Source organism: Oncorhynchus tshawytscha, linkage group LG20, assembly GCF_018296145.1.
Source record: "Oncorhynchus tshawytscha isolate Ot180627B linkage group LG20, Otsh_v2.0, whole genome shotgun sequence".
Taxonomy (NCBI): Eukaryota; Metazoa; Chordata; class Actinopteri; order Salmoniformes; family Salmonidae; genus Oncorhynchus; species Oncorhynchus tshawytscha.
In genome coordinates this window covers 10,946,143-10,958,450 of record NC_056448.1, presented here as the reverse complement: position 1 = coordinate 10,958,450, position 12,308 = coordinate 10,946,143, and the positions used below count along the sequence as shown (strand labels likewise).

The 12,308-nt window shown below is 39.5% G+C and overlaps 1 protein-coding gene across 1 annotated transcript; it reads left to right on the top strand.

Annotated features, from left to right (window-relative positions):
• The first annotated feature begins 1,743 nt into the window (after window positions 1-1,743).
• nkx6.1 (NK6 homeobox 1) lies at window positions 1,744-5,566 on the top strand. Its single transcript, XM_024380823.2, has 3 exons — window positions 1,744-2,833; window positions 3,194-3,366; window positions 4,514-5,566. The coding sequence occupies exons 1-3, from the start codon at window positions 2,281-2,283 to the stop codon at window positions 4,757-4,759; spliced, it is 972 nt and encodes a 323-aa protein (XP_024236591.1). The 5' UTR covers window positions 1,744-2,280; the 3' UTR covers window positions 4,760-5,566.
• Window positions 5,567-12,308: the final 6,742 nt, after the last annotated feature.

Here is a 12,308-nt window from a genome sequence, read left to right as displayed (position 1 = left end):
AGCATGGACAGCCCATGCATACCCCACAAGACATGTGGCCAGAGGTCTCTTCACAATCCCCAAGTCCAGAACAGACTAGGGGAGGTGTACAGTACTACATAGAGCCATGGCTACATGGAACTCTATCCCACATCAGGTAACTGATGCAAGCAGTAGAATCAGATTTAAAAAACAGATAATAATAGATCTTATGGAACAGCGGGGACTGTGAAGAGACACACACACAGGTACACACACACGCTATCACACGCACTCTACATACACATACATTGTAATATTGTTGTATGGTGGTATTATACATTTTGTATTGTAGATATATAGTGGTGTAATATTGTTATATGATGTACTGTTTTATCTTTTATTTTGTGTGTGATGTAAGTGCCTTAATGTGTTTGGACCCCAGGAAGAGTAGCTGCTGCCTTGGCTAATTGGGATCCCTAGTAAATACAAATAAATACAAATACAGGGGTAGCCTACTCAAATCTGAGCCTGGAGTTCTGGAGGAGCCTACTGCTTTCTGTTCTCCTTGGTAGTTAGTTAGATGAATGTCACTGACTGGCCAGACATCCCACTCACCCGGAGCCCTATATTTCTGAATCAGTGTCAGGTTAGAGGGGGGGGATTACAATCATCAGTAGAGGTAGAGGTCCAGATTTGAGAAAAAGTAATGTAATTGCAAGAAAATATTAGGGAAATGCAGCATTCCATTAAGTGCAGTATTAGATTCTACCTCTGGGTGTCACTAGTGTCTGTCTTGCAATCCTTCAGTCGTTCTTTAGGAACAGCTTGCAATGTGGAATAGGGAGGCCTACTCAAACGTTGATCCATATCATCCATATATGAGCCATTTAACTTTTTTTCCAATGCAGAATAATATTATTGACATCCATTGCTCAAGATTTTTAAATCGTCAGTAGACAATTTATTTCATGGTTATTGGGTGCATTTGATTTTGCCACTCTGGATTGATAGGCTGGAAGACTGGGCATAGGCTATGATTGATTTCAAGTCAATACCTGTTGAACAATATCCCAATAGATAATTTTACAATTATGTTGGCAAAAAGTCCTAGAATGAATTCATATTCGAATAGTGGAAGTGTTGTACTCAATTGATCTAATTAGGCTGATCACAGACACACACGCACACACAAACTCGTGCCCTGTTTTCTCAAATAGGAAGCAATCAAATAACCTATTGTTCCAAAGTAGTTTTGAACCTAAATAAGTGGACTACAAAACTGGATACAAACGGCTAGGCTACTCAAGGCTATATTTATTCCAAATGTTGTTTGGGCTTCATTTTCATGATGGCCCTCCAACATAAACGAAAACGTTAGGGCTAGCCTACTATTTCACCTTGTTGAACGGACAATAAATATGTCATGAGTCATATTTAGGTCTATGGCTGAAAGCATCTCTCAATAGCCTAAGCTACAGCTTCTTCAATATGAATGGGTATGGATAGACAAAAGCTACATTTGGATATAGTTACCTAGGCTACTAGGCTATGTCACATGATGAGCACATGCAGATGTCCCTTTATCTAAAAAGTAGATCTAGAATTGACTGGATTGATTCTGTTGCTTTTGTGTTTTGGCTAATAGTGGGTCGGGTGGCAACTCTTTTAATGTGCAAATCAAAGCTATGATGGAGAGCCAATGAGGACACACTCCTAAATCCTGTTGGCGCTCACGCTTGACACACCGCCTACGTCACCGTTGGGTTACCCAATCGCAACAGAAACACCCCGTCTACTTTCTGTTTTCTACTCTCAAAGTTTTTACTTTTGTGGTAAAAGACAGCGGAAAGTGATGATAATGTTTTATTATCTCAATGATCGTCTTGTGCATCGGAAAGAAATGGTGGCGTTTTACCAATAGATTTCAAATATTCAATAATATCATCTCTAAAGCAGTCTGTCCAAGTTAGCGAGGACGACGTGGGAAATCCATCTATTTGAACGACTTTATTCTCAAGATTTGCAAGGTTGAAGAAGCGGAGTTATCCCTGTAATAATGGGTATTGGATCTCGGCTAAATTAATCTGGGATTTCGTCTAGCATGGTTTCGTTTTAAAACACGACATTTTCATTTTAGAGACAATTTTTCAGGCGCTCAGTTTGCAAATGTTGAAGCTGGGCTAATATAGGCCTACCTCCAAGGAAACTTGTATTATTCTGTCTGTTTAATGAGAAAAACTTTGTATTATCACTTGAGAGCGTGAGCATTGCGGGTATTTTTGTTGTTGACAAAACCGTCGCATTTACCTATTCTCGGTTATGTTAGCCGTGGGGCAGATGGACGGGTCCAGACAGAGCGCTTTCCTCTTAAGCACCCCACCTTTAGCAGCTCTGCATAGCATGGCGGAGATGAAGACCCCACTCTACCCAGCCTACCCGTTATCTTCCACCGGGCCGGCCTCTTCTACCTCACCTACTGCCACCTCTCCAAACCCCGGTGGCATCCCGGTGTCCTCACCGGGGATCAAACCATCCTCCGGAATGTCATCTCTCGGATCCCCCCATCAATGCAGCGCGCTAGGAACACCTCATGGAATAAACGACATCCTCAGTCGTCCCTCGATCCTTTCCCCAGGAGCTGCTGCTGCCGTTGCTGCGTCCTCTTCTGCCGGAATCTTGTCCGGAATGCCCCGCTTCAGTAGTTTGAGCCCCCCGCCACCCCATGGGCTCTACTTCAGCCCCAGCGCTGCAGCAGTGGCAGTGGCTCGCTACCCCAAGCCGTTGACAGACCTTCCAGGCAGGACCCCGATATTCTGGCCAGGAGTCATGCAAAGCCCACACTGGAGAGACGCCAGATTCGCATGTTCACCCCGTAAGTAACTAGTCCACGTTTTTGAGCTATCTGAACTTCAATTTAACTTATTTTTTTACAGTTAATGTAGAGGCTACAGGGGTTATTAATAATTCCCAAGTAGCCTATGGTATTTATTCCTAAAAACCGAAGCTGATCTGACTTGAATGTCTAGCTGCAATGTGCATTATTATAATGTCCCGAACAAAAGTTTATATTATAACAGCTCAAATTCAATTGATTATGATATCATATGATAATATTCTAACATTAGGCCTATTCTAATATCATATACATATTAAATAGCCTACTATTGGCATATTCTATCAATAGGCTACATTTAGTTTAATGGACTAGATGCTTTATGTTTTACATTTTCAGATCAGAATTCTGTACTGCTCGACAAAGATGGAAAAAGAAAACATACACGTCCCACCTTCTCTGGACAACAAATCTTTGCCCTGGAAAAGACTTTTGAACAAACGAAATACCTCGCTGGGCCAGAGCGAGCACGACTGGCCTACTCGTTGGGAATGACAGAGAGCCAAGTGAAGGTAAGGCATATTCTGAAATAGTCTTTATAAAATCCAACAATATGCATAATAATATTGTTTGATAAGTAGTCTGTAGTTAACCTGCAACTAAAGGGGAGCACACTAGCCTCTTGTAGACTCTGCTACTCAATTTGAAGATTTGTCTTTCGTTTCAACATTCCTAAATAGAAAGATATAGCCTACACTGTCAGTTGAAGTGCCTCGTGTATTTTAGACAATGTTTGGTCTTTCGTTTCAACATTCCTAAATAGAAAGATATAGCCTACACTGTCAGTTGAAGTGCCTCGTGTATTTTAGACAATGTTTGGTCTTTCGTTTCAACATTCCTAAATAGAAAGATATAGCCTACACTGTCAGTTGAAGTGCCTCGTGTATTTTAGACAATGTTTGATCTTTCGTTTCAACATTCCTAAATAGAAAGATATAGCCTACACTGTCAGTTGAAGTGCCTCGTGTATTTTAGACAATGTTTGATCTTTCGTTTCAATATTCCTAAATAAAAAGATATAGCCTACACTGTCAGTTGAAGTGCCTCGTGTATTTTAGACAATGTTTGGTCTTTCGTTTCAATATTCCTAAATAGAAAGATATAGCCTACACTGTCAGTCGAATAACAGTGGTCAACGAATCTAAATAGAAATGACTCTATTGCATTTCATATGAATGAATCGCCAAATAGGCCTAATTGTTGTTATAGGCACAACTATAAATATTTCTAAAATATTAGTATGTATATTTAATAAATTATTAATAAAGTAAACTACAATTTAACGAAGCATTTTGTTAATTTATGTCATGCAAATGAGTAAATAATGGTAGCAACGTTTTGCAGTGCAGAGCAGCATGTAGATGTTTGCCAACAACATGGATGGACGCAAATTAAACCTATATTTTCACTTTAGAAAAAGATTTTGTCAATTTTTCTAAACGAACGATTAGAATGAAATATAACCTACTATTATTTGGATATGTGGTGACTTCACGTGACCTAGGCATATGCCCTTTTCATTTGGCATATCAGCAACGTTTGTAGGCCCAGGCTACATAAATGATATGCAAATTATGTCTGATGGTTGTTAATCGATATCTTTGCAATGGATTAAGAGGTTCTTTATTTGCATGTAATCAATGAATATCAACTTTTTAGGTGTGGTTTCAAAACCGAAGAACTAAATGGAGAAAACGGCACGCGGCTGAGATGGCTTCGGCAAAGAAGAAGCAGGATTCTGAGACCGAGAGGCTGAAAGGGGCTTCGGAGAACGAAGATGATGATGATGATTATAACAAGCCGTTGGACCCTAACTCAGACGACGAGAAAATAACACAACTGCTGAAAAAACACAAACCAAACTCCTCACTCCTTATTCATACGTCAGAAAACGACAGTTCGTAGACAGACAAGGGGGGGGGAACGACTTTTGACGCAACATTTCAAAGTGGAACTGGTGCAGGTTGTCCCTTTTCTCGTCCAAGTTTTGAAATTAATAAATTTGCACGAGGACGGAGGACGCATGCCAGATCAAAGGAATAGACCGCAATTTTGTAGTCTGGATCATTGGCCAAAACATGGACTCTTCAATTTATAGAAGTTTCAGCATTAAGAAGATGGTACTTACATGTAAATAGAAACGTGAGTTGTATTAAATAGAAATTATATTACTGTGAATATTTATGTGTAAAAAAAAACATTTTTTTGTATCAAGCACTGCTGAGTCTCTTATGCTCAGTTCTGACGTCTGATATTGTTATAGCTTTGTCAATTGTTAAAAGCGTAGCCTATATTCTCATCTTAATTTTCCTTTAGTTTTTGAAATTTGAAATTTACATTACATTTCAGAGTGAAGTAATAAGATACACCTGTTTATAGGACCCAATTTTCAACCTTTATGGACTCCGAAACAATATCAGAACAAGCTTACCTAAACCTATTGCCTTTGTATACTGAGTATAAGAAAAAAAAAGAAAAAGAAATTAGCCACATGTTTTACGTGTAAAAAATACTGGTTGTGACACAATTGAAGTAAATTTGTAATATACATGAATACTGTTTGTCTCCCTAATGGTAAAATGTTTTTTTCCCCCCACATGTTACTTAATTTATATAATGTTTTAAGTTTGTAACAGTGATTGAATCCTGCATAAATGTGTAGGCCTAACGTTACCGCAGGATCATATGTAATGCACTTTTATTTAATAAAAGATAAAATGCATGAATGTTGCTTTACTCTGGACATAAAACAATTAAATGTTGTTCTCGGTAGCATTAAGCTAATGGAGAACATAATGGAAAAAGCATAGGGGGAGGGTCAACTAATTTATTTAATTTAGTTTGATTTTATCTACCTATAGGCCTACATTTCTATTTGTGTACATTAACGAAAGACATTTGAAGATATAAACAGGATTTGAGACACTGTTACTATTCATCTTAATGTAGGGGTAATCTCTCTTTGCAGGGCAGCGTAAAGTTGTATATTTGTTTATGTAAACAGTGAATATATGAATCATTATTATTGTTATTATTATTATTATTGCTGGTGATGTCATGTCACGTTTCCTTGCTATGATATAGCACCAGCAATGTGCACATATATTGTTGTAGGCCTATAACCACGCTATAATAATAATAATAATAATAATTTATAGTAAATCAATAACAGTATTCACTTTGCAGTGCTTTTATAAAAATTATTCTGCACTCTTTCCCTAGATTACTGGATCATATAATAGATTTTTGAATATCGAATCGAATAAGTAAGCCTAGACCCCAGAGGGTACAACTAGTATGGACTTGCGTTCACAGTATCGTCTGACGCCGATATTAATGAATTATAATTGTCTATCTGGCTGAAATTGTTCATCGTGCGATGGCGTGAAGATACAGTCGATGGGCAGAATATTCCAACAGTCACAGACACTTAAAACATGGCCTGAAAAGTTCATAATTAATTTATCTGTCGAAGAATCTAGAAATTCACTCCGCAGTGTCTATGGGTCTTCAGATTCGCATGATTACATCAGCATGTTCTTTTAAAATTGGAAATCACTCAACCGATTCACAGCGCTAGTAAATATTTAATTTATCAGATGTGGATATAAGTAAGTTGAGGCATTTGCCAAGTCATTTTGGAGAGACTCACTGTTAGTAAATGCTAGATTTAAGACTTTAGCCTATTGAGAAGGGTATGTGAGTGTCATCAACATTTGGTCTAAGTTATATAGACTAGGTCTAGAGATAAATGCTAATTTTTAAATCTAATCGGCAATTTTATTGTACATTTGCAATATGGTAGTCTTAATAGCAACCTACATAGATACAATGAACAGTTTGAAATAAAAGTAAGTTCAGGAACCTGAAAGAACACAACGATGTCTCTCAGTTAGATATGATTTCGAGTGCAGAAATGGTTAGTTACTCTGATGTAAGCCTATACGAAATATCTGCTACCAGACAGAAGGACCTGTAGCTTATGGATGTAGTTTATGGACTTGAAAGATAGGCCAATGCGTGCCAGTAGAGGCTGCTATTTGTATAACCATTTGAGATTCAGGCTATAACCTACTAAGTAACTTTCTCAATTAACATCATGTTAAAAATGTGGTGGCAGTGTATTTTGGTTGACCACTTTTTCTGTCCACTTTCTCTTTGAATATGTAGCACAACTACAACTGCAGGATTTCAATAAATACATTTTTATCTGCCATTTTGTCTCAAGTCTGCAGTGCCACCACGTTTTTTGAACATGAAGTTAATTGTTAAAAGTATGCAATGATGGAGAACAACAGCTGACAATGAGGATTTGTATGTCTCACATTATAAATATTATTGTGGCATATTTTCGAACGTCATTAGCAATTTTTTAGCCTACTAATTCAGCCTATAGGCGATATATTTGATGCCATTTATAGACCGCACTAGGGCATAACAGGAACGTAATAGTCCCGAGCTTCATGTTGCACAGTGCACAGTGTAACGCGTGCGCCTCTTCAGAGTTTAAACTTGTATTTTTATAGCTGTCCGGTCGCAGTGGCGGAAAAGTCGAATGAGAACTGCACGGGTAAGCATGTTTTTATATTTTCACAGAAATGATGTGATCGTCAAATGACAAGATCATGAACACGTGAAAAATCCGTCCCGTTCAAATTAGATATTTGGGCAATAGGCCCAGTGTAGGCTATTGTTGATCCTATAGTCCTATACAGAGCATCATGTTTGTAGGCTATGCCAATATGACTGGAATGCATGTTCTATGTGTACTGGAGTAAAATGCTTCCCATATTATACTTTTTTGTTTGATGAAAAAGGCTATATTTAACTTGTAGCCTTTTTACTCGGTTCCTCCTATTGCTCCCATGCTGCTTTTGTTCACACTTGCAGTGAACATGAATCTCTCTAGCACAAAACTGGGATTAGTTCCTTAAAGGCATCCATCCCAATAAGGGAAACTAACTCCAACCTAATCCATTCATGGACGCTCACTACCTTTAGCGCCTAATGACGATAGTATCTTCTGGCCGTGTTTTTTTAAGAGCCCCGATACTCGTTCGGGACATTAAAACGCATCGCATGCAATAAGGGTTTGGAAACATAAGGACAGTATATTTTATACCAGCTATAAATAATTTAAAAAAACAAAATGTTCAATTATCTCACACCTTTATAGGGTTAGAGTTAGTGTTCCCACACGGCCATATGATGTCTACCTACTCCATTATTATTACATTGAGTAGCTAGGTCCTTTTCAGTGGCCACACTCAATGGAAGTATTTCAGATTGGGGGCGGTATGGCGATGTCAAGTCATGGCGTTTGGGGATAGCTCCTCCATATAACTGGCATCTCACACTGCCACAGGGGTCAGTGCAGCCACTGCATTGTGTGCTACTTGTCATTCTTAGCGGCTGCTTTTCAATTTGCTGCCTGTGCTATAATATCAGTCAGCACCAAAAGCACTCAACATGGGCTTTGTCCCGTCCACCTCTTCAAATGGATTTTGAATGAGGAATTAAATACAGACTCACTCTGGGTGAGATCTAAAGAGTGCATGTTTGACGACAGAAATTGAGTTATGCTGAAAAGCAACAACAACAGTGGTTATCACTGGACATGGTTTTCATGTTGTCACGGATAAGGCCACAATATTCTAACACTGGTGATTTTATTCTTGTGAGATTTTGATAAGATGTGATTTTTTTTTAGCACAGATTGTTTTATTTGGGGGAAAATACTATTTGTTGATGCACCAGATAACACTGGTTCTGTGGATTCCAGGTGTAGGCCTAGTGAACACTGGTTCATTGGTTTGCATTGTGGGTACCACCAGACCTATATTATTTAGGGTATTTCAATTACTTTCAAAGTATTTAGATATGTTTTATTTGAAGAGACAAGTTGGCCTAGTTGAATATTGGAATGTATCTTTAAAATAATACTTATATACGCAAGTACACTCGCATGCATTTAACCCAGGTATTTGAAAATAGTATTTGAAATAAGTATTTGAAAATACTTTAAAATAGTTGGCTATTTATAGGGAATTATTTGAAAATACTTCAATAGAAGTAGTTGATTCGGGACATATTTGAAGATACTCAAATACACAGAAAGTAAGTATGTAAATAACAAATCATCAAAAACATTTTGAACCCAGGTCTGGAGAACACTGGTTCGGTGGTTTCCAGGTGTGGAGTACTTTGGTTCTGTGGGTTCCAGGTGTGGAGAAGACTAGTTCTGTGAGTTCCAGGTGTGGAGAACGTGGTGTTCCTCGGGGGACTGGCAGCAGCATCTGTTGACCAACTGCTCTGCCAGACTGCCAGCCAGCATGCTTGCTGACAACGCTCACCTACACCATTCTGCCAACCACAGCTATTCTGCTACATCTACCCAGATGCTACGGAGTCTCCAGCTTCCCACATGAAACACATCCTGGAGGAGAGGTTAATTAGTAGAGAAATAAATACCCTGCTTCTAAAAAGGGCATTTGCACTCTCACCTGCACAGTCTCGCTATGCCTCATCCCTTCATGTACACTGTTATATACAATAGTGTTATTCTTATGCCACATAGTGAATTTGTGGTATTTTGTCTTCAAAAACATTTAGCTTGGAGCAATGTAATGGCAGGATGACTAACTGCAGGGTGTTGAAAATAACAGCTTTTTGGGAAAGTGTTGCTGAGGTTCAACAAAACCCCCAAATGGATTCATCATAATACCTCAAATATACAATACAGTTGAAGGTTTTAACTCTGTCTTCATATCCCTGCCTGTTGAATTCCCAATCGGCCAAAATAATGAGCTATTTAGTGGTGCAACTAATGTGTTAGCCTTACCCGGCTATCTTTATAAAGAGCCCATTGATGGGGCTCTCAGTTGACCATGTACTACAAGAGATTACGCACAACGACATGTGTCAAAGGGGACAGTAGATCCCACACTGTGAATTGTGGCTCACATTTGCCTGCAGCCTTATCTCTCCCCTCTCCCGTTTGGAGGCTTGTGATAAGGAGCGCCTTGGGAGCCCCCATTATGAAAACCTATCCGGCCACACAGTAATTGACTGTCAGAGAGGAACAGAACAGGGGCTTTTCACAGTGTTCACATTAGAGACTGATTCCCTTCTTTATGTTGTAACTTCTCCCCTGTTTCTTCCCATTTATGCTTGAATAAAAACGTTGTGTGGTCTAGAGCTCTGATTGCACCTCGTTCCATAAGAATGTAACTAATTCATTCTTGCAGTGTTACACTGCTCAGTGAGCGTAGTAATCAGTGGCCCATAGGGCCTGGAAATAAAGTAAATGTTAATTGCTCTGTCTGCTTGAGCAAATAAATTACAACTTATGTTGATGATTAACTTGATCCTACAGTGGATGAGGGTTTATGCAGGTGTCAGGTGCTTCTGGAATCTAGAAGAATTTACCTGGTGTTGTGAGTGTGTGTGTGTATTTGGTCAGTCAGATAAAATCTAGTCTTTAGGCTTTGTGGTGTTGTCACCATGTTCCCCAACTGTCCCCTGACTCTGTTTTTGGGGAAGACACCCTGGGTGGGAGGTTCTCTCAAGTATTTATTCTGAGATAATCTCCTCTAATGATGTCTCTCCTCTGTGCTTCAGTCAATGCCACCGCTCCTTCACAGGCTTATGAACAGATGTAGATGCTCAAATATAGAGTTTTGTGTAAACATGATTATAACCACACTTCAACCTAATCCTTACACAGAGACACCAGCACAGTGACTGTACAAACTTAGAAAAAAAGGTGCTATAGGAGAACCCTCTGAAGAACCCTTTTTGGTTCCAGGTAGAACCCCTTCCGGTTCCATGTAGAACCCTTTCCCCAGGGGGTTCTATATGGAACTCAAAAAGGTTATCTTATGGGGATATTGTGTACGTGTACTAGTAATAACAAATTCTCACTTTGTTCTGTCTGTGCACAGCTTCCCATTGCTGTAATGTTGTTTCTTATTAAAAAAGGGACACAAACTGCTGTGATTGATGAGGAGGCTAAAGTTTGTTATGGCCTTATTCAAAGGGCTCTGCGCAGACGCTCACTGCTTGGTGAAAGACTGTGTCATTTCTCCTGCTTTGGAGTAGGGGAAGGAGGGCAAGGGTAAGACTGGGCTAAGTAATGACACAATGAGCACCTTCAGTAGACTCTGGCTGTGGAAAAACCTGCCCTCATCACCCAAGTATTTTGTTCTGAATTTTATTAGCACTAGCCGTGCTAAAATAACCTGTTAATACGTATCATAGTGCAGCAATAATAACCTCCTCAATCATATTTTAAAAGTCACGTCAAGCCGGCCCAGTATAATTCATCTCTATGCAAATACATCAGTGTCAGCCCATTAATGTATTGCAAAGGGGTTTTAATAAAATGCATTCTCCCTTCTTTTTTTTGCTCAGGAACAATAAAACACGAGCCCTGTTGCTCAAGAATTATAGCAACTATTACAGTAACACATGGACAGCATGCACTCTGAAAATAAAAACCAACAGATAAAGTGGCAGGGTCATGGTGGGGTGCAGACACTTAGGAAAATGGCAGTGAAGTAATAGATTGCGCCCTGGCTGTCTGAGGAGGCCTTAGCCTGCCTTGGAAATCAAAGCCTGATTATACATTCATTTGGGTCTGGATCCCCGACGTAGGATGCATAGCCCTCACTCACCAAGGTGGAGTTATTGCCAGCACAAAGTATATTGAGGGTAATGAATTAAGGAGGCAGTAAAAAGGTGATGAAGTGCATTCATGTGTTATGCCCCTAATGAAATTAAAGCAGCAGTGTGTTGCGGGACATGGAGTGTATAGGCTCTAGGTATAGAGAAGGTAGGAAGGGAGGGAAAGTGTCCACTGGTTGGTGTAGGTTGAATAATGGGCAAAAGCTTACGTGTAGAGTTCCCAGTTTGGCGTTGTTAATGGGAGGTGTTATTTTATAGCAGTACTTGCTAAGTCGTGTTGGAGGAGTCCAGGTCGGGAACGTTTACCTTCTGTCTGTCTGTTGTAATGCTCACACCATGCTGTCATAAGACTGCTCTTTTCTTGTTTCATATACATAATAATTGAGGCCCAGTTAACCTATCAAATGGCATGACCCAGCCCAACTGTACTCCAATTGGTGATGGAGTTTCAGTGATTTAGCATGTGTTGTTCTAAGATCGTTGTATGTAACCCCAGAATAGCTTCACAGCATGTGTTCTCTGACTTATATGGCCTGATGATGAGACGCCCCACCCCCTGATTATCTGTCATTTAACGGTTTATCAAAGTCCCAAGATCCTGTCATGGATGTGTGAATGGTGGATTTCTCTTTTTTATGGAGTCATTAATTTCATGTGGATCATTAGCTTCTATACACATCCTGTGTTTTGACAAATGCAGCCTGGGAAATAGGAAATATGTACATAATGTCCCTCCCACGGCCGTCGTCGTAGGCCCCCCTTCCCATCC

Excerpts from the sequence above, each read along its gene's own strand:
- nkx6.1 (XM_024380823.2), top strand. The coding sequence starts at position 2,281 with ATGTTAGCCGTGGGGCAGATGGACGGGTCCAGACAGAGCGCTTTCCTC. Across the intron at positions 2,834-3,193 it reads CAGATTCGCATGTTCACCCC|ATCAGAATTCTGTACTGCTC; the intron begins GTAAGTAACTAG and ends TTACATTTTCAG. Across the intron at positions 3,367-4,513 it reads TGACAGAGAGCCAAGTGAAG|GTGTGGTTTCAAAACCGAAG; the intron begins GTAAGGCATATT and ends TCAACTTTTTAG.